This window comes from Wasmannia auropunctata, unplaced genomic scaffold (assembly GCF_000956235.1).
Source record: "Wasmannia auropunctata unplaced genomic scaffold, wasmannia.A_1.0 LD334224.1, whole genome shotgun sequence".
NCBI classification, from domain to species: domain Eukaryota; kingdom Metazoa; phylum Arthropoda; class Insecta; order Hymenoptera; family Formicidae; genus Wasmannia; species Wasmannia auropunctata.
In genome coordinates, this window is record NW_012028666.1 from 15670 (window position 1) to 26433 (window position 10764).

Consider the following 10764-nt stretch of genomic DNA (forward strand, 5'->3'; position numbering starts at 1 on the left):
GGCTGGTAGAGGTTATGCTGAGAACGCAAAAAATTTATGAAATTTACATCTCCGTTACCTCTTCTTAGTCCAACATGGCGTCTAGAGCTGTCACATGTGCCAATATTTGCTTCGTACAACAATTTGGCAGTTTGTTGGTACAAAATGATACCAGCCGGAACTACGAATTACATGTGCAAACAATGGTGAGTTCATAAAATTAGGCTTGGATGCCTAATAAAAAAGCTGTACGTTCTTGAAAATTTGTTACGATGTGTGCGTGAGATATCGATATGGTAGTAAATATGAACACATCACTACACACTACTACATCAATATCGCACGCATACATACTCACAAATCGTCGATAAAACAGCGAATTTTTGGAGTTTGATCTCGGGTTTAGGATCCCCTTAAGGCTTGGTACATCTATAATTGTGTTTCGGGACTAAAGCGCTCGTAGAGGGCAGGTATAGAGTGGGATAAACTGAATTGAAAAGTCCTCTACGATCTTTGCAACAGTTATCGAAATATTAATCATTAAAAAAAATTTGTGCCAAACATATAAAAAAGTATTGTACATTACATCTAAAGAGCCTCTAATCAGAGTGGTGCCATAATTAAGAGAAGTGACGCCATTTTTTTTCCAAATCCCGCGAGAGAAATAAGAGTGCGAAAGAGAAAGAGAATATGTCTCACTCAGTTTATCCAACAGTCTATCTCAGTCTATCCAACATAAAATTATCCACCAATCAAAAGTGGCAGCCGTATGGCGCCACTCTGATTAAAGGCTCTCTAATTACATCTTTCCTAAACCATTGATCATTTTAGTCACTTTAAGCCTGTTTTATGAAACTTAAAATTATTTGAAAAGACAATGGCATTAAACTTTTGCTGCATATACTTTTAAATGATTTAAACGGTTTATTAAAAAAATATTTTTGGTTTGAAATAAAATATTTTTGTCTCTTTGTCTAATCAAATACTTGGCAACTTGTATGATCTTATATTTGTTTTTGGTCAACTTATATTTGTTAAAATAATATTTTTGGTTTAGGAAAGATGTAATAATATATACGATACTTCTTTATATACTTGACGTAAATTAAAAAAAAATGATTAGTATCTCGATAACTATTGCGAAAATCGTAAAATGGTATAGTAGAGGACTTTTTGATTCAATTTAGCCCACTCTACTTTCCCGAGCGCTTTACCATTGCAACAAAGGTTTAATGCCATTGTCATTCCAAATAATTTTAAGTTTCATAAAACAGGCATAAAATGACTAAAATAAAATGATCAATGCAGGTTTAGGAAAGCTGTAATAATATATACGATACTTCTTTATAATATAGTTATATTCAAAAGTGTTACGTAATAAAAAGTTACAAATGATATTCCTAAATATATCAAGCCGCGAAATAAATTTATCTATAAAAAAAATTGTTTTTATATCTTCATATTACTCTACCTATCCACGAGCGCTTTACCATTGAGACACCCTGTATATATATTATATACATTTATACACATACATATACGCAGTTTTTTATGCAAGGATTGAGGATGTCATAGATTACGTGTAGATCAATAGAATATAATAATAGGGGATTGTAACCATTTTTATTAAAGAGTTATTATTAATATTAATTCTTATCTAAACATCTTCATCTAAACATTCTTTTGTATTTGAAACAAATAATTAAGTGACAAAGAAATCTTTTTTTCCAGTAGTTGTTTTCAATTGATGATATTTCTTAATCTTAAAAGATATAAAGAGTGGACAATTTTTTATTTATATCGCCTATTTGAATCAAAATAATTATAAGTCATTATTCAATAATTTTTAAATATAAAAATTGAAGACATAAAAACAGTTTTTTTTTATAGATAAATTCTTTTCCCGGCTTGCTGTATTTAGGAATATCATTTGTAACTTTTCATTACGTACAACACTTTTGAATATAACTATAATTTGATCAATGTAAATTTCGAATAAAAAGGTAATATATATATTGATGTAAAACGAAAGTACATAAAAAATAATATTGATATAAAATAATAATATTTTAATATAATATAAAAAAATATACTATAACAATATGTTATTTTATAGTATAAATTTTTTAAGTTTAGTATAAAATTTATAATTCATTATATGTTAAATATTAATCAATAATTAGGATATACTTAAATATCTGTAATTCTGTATCGTTATGAGCCAGCACAGAACATTGACCCATTTATCGATGTAATTTAAGTTATACCAAAGGTCAATAATGTCCACGATTAAAAATTAATCATTGCTTTAGCTGGACTGGAGAACCACGTATGCCCAGCAATGCAGCCCAGTACCGCCACGTATGTAGTCGTCATTTATCGCGACATCCGTTAACACGAGTGCCGTAACCTCTCATATAAGATTCTTTCTCAACATTACGATTGTCATAATTTTGAATCGAAAACTCCAAACTAATATTTTCCATTATGTCGCTGGACGAAGTAAGGACAACAAGCAAACTTTGTTTTGACAGAATTATTGCAACTCGAATAACGTGCACATGAAAATGAAACGTGTCATACAGTGTCATACCAGAATCAGCATTCTCCTTTTCGGCGTATTAATTACGAGTGAAGTTAGCAATTAGTTTAATCAGTGAGATTAGCGTATTAGTGATGTTCCAATTGTTTTCTTAAAAGCATGTAATCGATTTCATGTCGGACTAATCGCTGTTTCCAAAATTATTTTAAAAAAAGAAGACATAAGACAGCTTATAATGTGACATTATATATACATATTTTTAACTTATTAATCTTAAAAAAATTAAAAACTATAATGATCAGTCGATAAAATGAGGAAAAAAATTAATAAATTAAATTTATATCTTTATCGATACATATAAAGCTTTGCGTAAGAATAGGTTAGGTTTTTTTTAAATTTAAATCTACTTAAGATATACACACTGAGGTCCCCGGAACCCCAGCGAAACTTTCTCGATTTGGCATTTCTGAAATTGGAAGAGGAGGGGTTTGGGATATTGACGTAAAAAAAGTTTGGGACTCCTAAGGAAGACGTATTGACGCACGGCAATTGTCGCTCACAACCAAGCAGTGAACAGTTGTGAGTGTGAGGTCCCCGGGACTGCTTGCAGTTTTGTTAAAAAATTAAAATATCGGATCGCCAAATTTTTTTGTTACTATTTCAAGTATGCCCTTTCAGAATTTTCAAGGATTTTTCAAATCGGCTTATAAACAAAAAAGATATAATTTTTTGAAAAAAGATGCTAAATCGATGCTAAATTTTTTTGCATTTTTGAACTTTTTTTTTTTCTTTAAACCCGTATATCTTGGAGCTCCTTAATTCTATCGACTTTTAAATATTATGGGCTTGTTTCTTGGTCGATTCTCTATCGATTAAAAAAAAAATTGAAATATGTCCATTTTTACTAGAGTTACAGTAATAAATATGGATGAGGTCCCCGGGACCCCAGTGTATATACGATATCGTCAAAAAAACAGTGTGTATACTTAGGGTTAATATAAAATAAGATTAAGTTAAATCAGCCACATTCATATGTAATCTAAAACTATAAATATTTAGATCCAAATTAATTATTTAAAATTATTTGATTACTTAAATTCACATGTTTATTGTAATAATCCGTTTATCTTAACAAATTAATATCGGAAGAGTCAAATTTGTGTACTTGAATTCAAAATACAATTGAGCAGAAAACCAATCGATCGCAAAATACAGTATGATTAATTTATTGAAATACATAAAAAGATTATTTTATATTTTATAATCATATAACTTTATAATCATGAAAAAAAAAAAATATATATATACACACATATTTACTGAATAATGTATACTCACATAAACTCTTACTGTCGATTTCTAAAGTTGAAAAAATTAAACATTTTTTTGATAAAGAAATCAACTGGTTTACAACTTGAACGAGTCTTTTTTTTATCACGATTTTCCAAAGAAAATGTAAAGAATACTTTCAGCAGAGGAATAACCAAATAAATTGTAACCAACTTAGTATAATTGATCTTTTCTATTCTATTTCTTACAATTGTATGAGATCTAACTCTTTGTATATTAAGATTTGAATCATTCGGACATATCCAAACATATAAAAAAAACTTGATTGATTTGAAAGGATAATTCAGTGAATTAAAAAAAATTCAGATATTAGCAGATTGAGATCACATTTATAGCTTTAATACATATACGCTGCGATATGGCTTCAAGCGCGAGTTTCATTGATAGTTTAATTGATTTACAGTTATATCGTTAATTATTAATTAGATATAAATTTATTTCTTTTCTCTTGACTTTAAAACGGTATTAATTAAATAATGATAATCCTAATTATGATACAGATAAAAAAATAAAAACTAATATTTTACTTGGAATAACTTAAATGATATCATTGGTACACGCTACTCTGTTCCGATAAATTAAATCATCCAAATCACTTATGATTTCTATTCAATTTAACAATTTATCAAATAACATGAAAAACCCTTCCTTATCAAATGATCGTAAAAACATATTTTTATTCTCAGAGATTTAATGATGCAGCCATAGGGGTAAAGGAATTGGTTGCACAGCCAGAAGACGAAGATTTACTTGAATTGTACGCATTGTACAAGCAATCCACCATCGGTGATTGTAATACAGGTATGTTTTCACAAAATGTGTGTAGTCCATTATTTGTTACGCACATTTATATATATATACAATTGCAGTGATTCTTGTAAACCTTTTTTAGAGAGACCGGGTATGTTGGATTTCAAAGGAAAAGCGAAATGGGACGCTTGGAACGGTAAAAAAAGTATGGGACAAGAAACGGCTAAAGAGCAATACATTGCTAAAGTGGAAGCATTAATCGCTTCGATCGGAAAGAAGTAGTTATCCATTATCACATGTACACACGTACACATAAGTATTCACGTATGATTTCACTCGATCACTTACAAAACTTTTTCACTATCGATGGAAAGCATTCAGAATATTACGAACGCATTGTGCGAATGGTCATGTACTGTGTATAGATACGATATCGACTTTCTATTTAGCAGTTTACACGATCCATGCACCCTTTTTTGTTCTATTCATTTATGTAAATTTTGTATCCAATGATTTATTGCAATTAGCATAAAACTACTTGTCGCATATATCTCTGTTGTAATTAATTTCCTCCTTTTGAATAGTAATTTGATCTCTGCCGTTTGCGCTAGTCCCATACTGAAGTTTCACACCTTACACAGGTTAATTAGTGTATATTAATAATGTATTTCTATATTTTTTCTTATCATTATATACACATATGTAAATAGCTAATCGAAGGAAATACGATCAAAAACGGTCCTTCTAACACAGTTCTCAACGGTGTACATCAGCGCGTATTTAGCTAAAAACTTAAATCGGTACATAACGCTAGAGCCAACAATACAAATACGCAGCGACGAAAATAAATTATACTATTAATCGATATGAGATGCATATAAGGTATTTCTCATTTTGAGAAACTGTAAGATTTTGCGTCAGTTCTGTAACCTAGCGATAATCGAGGCTCTCAAGTTAGCAAACGGCATCAGTTACATTATACAACTAGAGACAAGAGCAGATGTTACTTGTAAATTAATCTTGATTCACGGCATAAGCGATCGTGAGTATCTAACTAAATTCAAATACCTCATTTTTACACAGCTAAACAACTCAATGACGATGACGGATAGCAGGCCGCTTTGCTTTCAAAACCAAAAACCAAATTATATTTTTTTGAAATACTTCTTTATTATATGAACCGCGTGGATATGTCAAGCCAGTCGTGTTGTAATCATTTATAGGATATTACTCTCCCTCTTAATTCGTACACAGATTATCGACATTTTAATTGTTTATCAATTTATGAAGTTTTGCCAGAATAATAGAATAGAATAGCGTAGTATATCAACAAGACAAAAATTTACCCGCAATCAAATCTGTCGAGTATATCAGGAGCGCACATTCGTCGACTTGGATACACAAGGAACTTGAGACAAGAGCGAAGCAATTTATTTCCTCTTACTTCTATCGTGCTTCTTATTCATGTGCGGATGATGACGCGTCTTTATTCTGCTAGCTTTTAGATAGTCGCCGCAGGTCGCGTTCGAGCTGTGGTTACCCATCGTGTTATCGTTGACGTTCTCACAGACTTGACGACTCGTCGATGCTTCGTCGAACCTGACACACACACAAACAAACGAGATGACGGAAAAATGAAGCTCGTATAAGAGGGAATTCGCTCTTGTTTTTATGTAAATTCCAATTATTAACGCTCCGATCACTCGGGCTAAGAGAGCCTATCTCACTATCATCGATTGTCAATTTCGGCGAATAACGCGCGTGTCGACTGATGTTACGTTCCCGATGGAAAAACGATGGAAACGATGGAAAACGACTCTGCGAGGGGAGGAGGAACTGTGTCGAGAGATACCAACGCGGATACCAGGTACTCGTTTACAGATGTTCAAATCGTGATGACAGGAATTTCTCAATTGCCAAGGAGAGATCGTGCGAATGAGATGTATTTTTAACTGTACGTTATTGATTGTGGTACTCCGTTCACTGTCTTCGATTTCAGTACATCATTTTCATAAGACATTATCGTTTCTTTTCCATTTTCGTAGACTCTGTAAAACAGACATGAGAAAGAAAAGGGTACAATCAGAAACGTTGTAACATTGCCGAATCTTCTTAAAGCTAAATGTTGTATCAGATATAAAATTCTTTTTACTTTTTGGTCGTAATTTTCTTTCCATCGATGAAACGAGTCGAAGTGCTGGTACGTTTCACAGCACTGCCACCGCTCGTTCCGTCGAAACTAGTAAAAGTACCGAAAGAGGTGAAGTTTCCTGCAGTACTGGCATTCTCCATTAAATCATTAAACGGGAAACGAAAGCCGCCGAATCCAAAGGGCCCAAAGAAAGAAGTACTCAGACTATTACTAGTCGAGTGACCATGTCTCCCTCCTGCACCTCTCCGGGAACCACCGCCGTGAAAACCTACAAGATTTAAAGTTTGCAATTTGTCCTTAATAAGTTTATTTTTTTTTTATCTAAATGTATTTGCATAAGGATATGTCTTACCGGCGAACAAATCTTCGAACGGTACTCCACCAAAAAATTCTCTAAATACTTCCTCAGGATCTCTGAAAACGAACGGGCCGCCGAAATGCGATTCAAAATCATCTCCGTGGCGTCGTTTGCCTCCAGGCATTTGAAGACCGTCCTTGCCATATTGATCGTAAACACGCCTCTTCTTCTCTAAAAATCAAACGAGACATTTATTATTTGACTCTTGATCGTAATCTCTATTGCAATTCTGCTCCTTTCAACCAAAACCCAACAAGCGAGGCTTCCGCAAAGGTGGTTAGTCCAATTCAAAATATTGACGTGTAAGTTGGAAGGATAATGCGAAGAGTCTCGGAGAGAATTTATCATATTAAATCGCTTAGCTTGTATCGCATTAAATATGTCGCTCAACTTAGCTTGTAAGCTAAGACGCATTGAATTTTTAATCAGGAGTATATACTTTCTCGACCAAGTTACAATTCGCTAGCTGTTAGCACACGCTGACAATAGAATGCAGGCAGGGTTAACTGCAACGCGTGGTTACTTGAATATGATACTAGAGATCAGAGAAAACCCAACTCGCAAAATTTCTTCCATTTTCAAAGAGATAAAAAGATATGAGCAATCGAATATACGTTGCATCTCGATAGTCATATTTGAAATCATTTCAATCAAAAATATTTATAGATCATGGATTAAGTATACTAGCACAATTTTTATATATATACAGCCGTGTTGCGCTGTAATTCAAGCTGCAACTCGAAGTTATTGATTATTTTAGTCGAATTCGCCCATTGCGTTCCGCGCCGCGTTCTTGGCGGCACTTGAATCTTTTCAAAAGAAGAGAAGAGACGCGAAAACAACATATTGCACGTTATTAAGGTAAATAAAAAAAAAGAAAAAAAACTATAATACACAATGCTTGAGCACTCTGCAAATCATATTTTTCAAGTGGTACCGAAGTATCGCTGGAAAGGAGAATCAAAGAAACTCCGGAAGGTGAACCCACGGCCGGGCCTTGATGCCGCCCTCTGATACAAGTGTTGATCATAAGTGCGTCTCTTCACATCTGGAAAGATTTTCTATATCGCCCCGATCTTTTTTGCATATTAACGTATACACATCTCGTTTGCGCTAATTTATTTGAATTTCTCGACACAGTCTACAATCTGCAATCTACACAATCTAAGAAGGAACTTTCTTTTTATAATGTTGATGTTTTGGAGTAAAAAAGCGATGGCTTCTAGTTAATCGTATTAATCTTATAAAATCTGATTGAATAAGACTGGTATGATTTCGATAATTTCGACATGATTTAATAAATATTTTTAACCGTTTAAATGTTTTTGCGGCTAAAAACAATGCGAAGTCAGAACACGAAAACTTCTATTTTGTAAATTATGAATATTATGTCGGATATATATAGGATCATATATAGGATATCCCGTAGTCTACAATACCTTAAAGATTTTTGAGATTGTTTTGAGACGAAAATTCTAATATCGAAATTTTCGATACTATAGTTTTTAAATTATAAGCATTCATAGTTAACGAATCAAGTCCCCTAAATTTAACATGCTCAAGTGTGATATCACGCATAATGCGAAATAAAAAGGTAAAAGCCGTTGTCTCTCTTATCAATCTTCGACATACAGAATTAAACACGTGTTTAAAAATAGTGAAATTACTTTCAGCGATATTCGCGCAAATGTATTGTATGCAGATAATATTTTATATGTAATTTTTATATCGATATTGGCAAGAATCAATTTTCGTGTTGTGCGGTGTACACTTGAACGTACAGCAAATTTTAATCGACCTAATTCATAACTTCAAATGTTTGTATCCCTCTATCTTTCTCAATAAATATTTCTCAATAATAAAAAAAATAATTAGCTTAAAATGTTTGCATCTCTCTATCTTTCTCAATAGTAAAAAAATAATTAGCTTCAATGATATTTAATTATCATCAAAATATTTCTAGTATTTGATCTTTCAACTAACAATAAGAAAATGTATATATGATAGAATTAGGATTATCCGTCATCTTATTTACTATTAGTACACTGTAATACATTATGATATTGAACCTATTCAATCTTTGTTTACAATGACATGTACTTAGACAAAGTGTTCATATAGTTTCTCCTAGAAATCGTAAAATTGACATACTGAATAAAGAACGACAAAAAGCATTGTGGCTCTTTACTCTTTTTCTCCAATTATGTACATTTACAAGTGATATCTTCAATTTTAAAAAACCATAGTGTAAATTTAGATAATAATCAGTGCGTGGTTTCAAGTATAAATCGAAGGTTTATAAATAGCAAATTAATATTAGGCCAACAATTCGCCCGTTAACCGAAACTATCATATTTATTTATTCCCTGTTGAATATATTTTAGCTATATTAATTTGTTGTAGTTTTCTAAAAATATATTATTGCGATAAAAGGGTGAAAAATTTATTTTAATCTCCTCTAATTTACAAGTAGGCATAGAATATTTAAATTACTTGCTTGACCCTTATTCTATGGTTTCAAGAATCGACTCATGATTATTATTTTGCAGATAAATGATTTTTATTTCGCGTTACAGCTAAGAGTCATAATACTTTTGAGAAATATTTTCACTTCGCATTATCAAAATTATCAGAATCTTCCCACGAGATTTTTATAAAAATCTAATTAAGATGTTGGATATCGATATTCATTTTATACTAAAATGTTTTTATAATTGTTTTTGTGGCTAAAATTATTTCTTTTACTGCAGTATCGTCGTTCAAAATTATAATTTAAAAAATTTACAAGAACGAAGATAATCATTTCTCGTAGTTTTTAAGCGCTAATTACGATTCCGATTATCAATTCGCTTTATCATATCACAATGTGAAGAAATTTGTGATTAAAATTGCAAAAAAGGCTATTTTAGTATATTATTGACTATAATATATTATAACTATAATATGATACATTTTATTGCAATTAAAATTAAATATATTAAGATTTTTAATCCTTAAAAGGAATTTATTGTGTTGATTATGATTAAAAAATATTTGTGTTATTAATATAGGATTCGATTATTGCGGCGAATTGTGACTTATTCCATTAAAAAAAGGATTCATTAAATATTTTTGAATTATACTATTCAACTTAAGGATTTTCAAGTCGCTAATTTGATATTAAAGTTTACTTAATCCTAGATATATACATTGGGGTCCCTGGGACCCCAGCAAAACTTTCTCGGTTTGGCATTTCTAAAATTGAAAGAAGAGAGGTTTGGGATATTGACGTGAAAAAAGTTTGGGATCTCCTCAGTAGGAAGACGTGTTGACGTGTGGCAATTGTCGCTCAACAACCGAGTAGTGAACAGTTGAAGTTGAGCGTGGGATTCCCGGAACTGCTTGCAGTTTTGTTAAAAAATTAAAATATCGGATCGTCAAATTTTTTTATTACTATTTCAAGTATGCCCTTTTAGAATTTTCAAGGATTTTTCAAATCGGTCTATAACCAAAAGAGATATAATTTTTTGGAAAAAAAAAGCTAAATTGATATTTTTTTGCGTTTTTGAACTTTCTTTTTTCTTTGAACCCATATATCTTGGAGCTCCTAATTCTATCGACTTTTAAACATTATAGGCTTGTTCCTTGGTCGAT

At 31.7% G+C, this 10764-nt stretch overlaps 2 protein-coding genes across 5 annotated transcripts in view; one reads left to right on the forward strand and one right to left on the reverse strand.

The window, feature by feature from the left end:
- Window positions 1-2283: 2283 nt before the first annotated feature.
- LOC105459021 (putative acyl-CoA-binding protein) lies at window positions 2284-5169 on the forward strand. 2 transcript variants are annotated; one of them, XM_011704681.1, is made up of 3 exons: window positions 2284-2340; window positions 4558-4672; window positions 4764-5169. In XM_011704681.1, exons 1-3 carry the CDS (start codon window positions 2311-2313, stop codon window positions 4901-4903), a joined length of 285 nt encoding a protein of 94 aa, XP_011702983.1. In that variant the 5' UTR covers window positions 2284-2310; the 3' UTR covers window positions 4904-5169. The 2 variants fall into 2 exon arrangements, with proteins under 2 accessions (XP_011702983.1, XP_011702984.1); XM_011704682.1 differs by having other exon boundaries at window positions 2326-2481.
- A 602-nt stretch (window positions 5170-5771) lies between these two features.
- The window catches only part of LOC105459023 (dnaJ homolog subfamily B member 6), a 14207-nt gene continuing 9214 nt past the window's right edge, over window positions 5772-10764 (reverse strand). For 2 of the 3 annotated variants that reach the window (XM_011704683.1, XM_011704684.1), the window contains exons 4-8: window positions 8069-8179; window positions 7126-7302; window positions 6774-7041; window positions 6580-6669; window positions 5772-6220 (exon numbers count right to left, since the gene is read on the reverse strand). In XM_011704683.1, the coding sequence (XP_011702985.1) occupies window positions 6052-6220; window positions 6580-6669; window positions 6774-7041; window positions 7126-7302; window positions 8069-8179 (815 nt within the window). In that variant the 3' untranslated portion in view covers window positions 5772-6051. The remainder of the gene's footprint in view (window positions 6221-6579; window positions 6670-6773; window positions 7042-7125; window positions 7303-8068; window positions 8180-10764) is intronic. The other variant, XM_011704685.1, reaches the window with a different exon arrangement.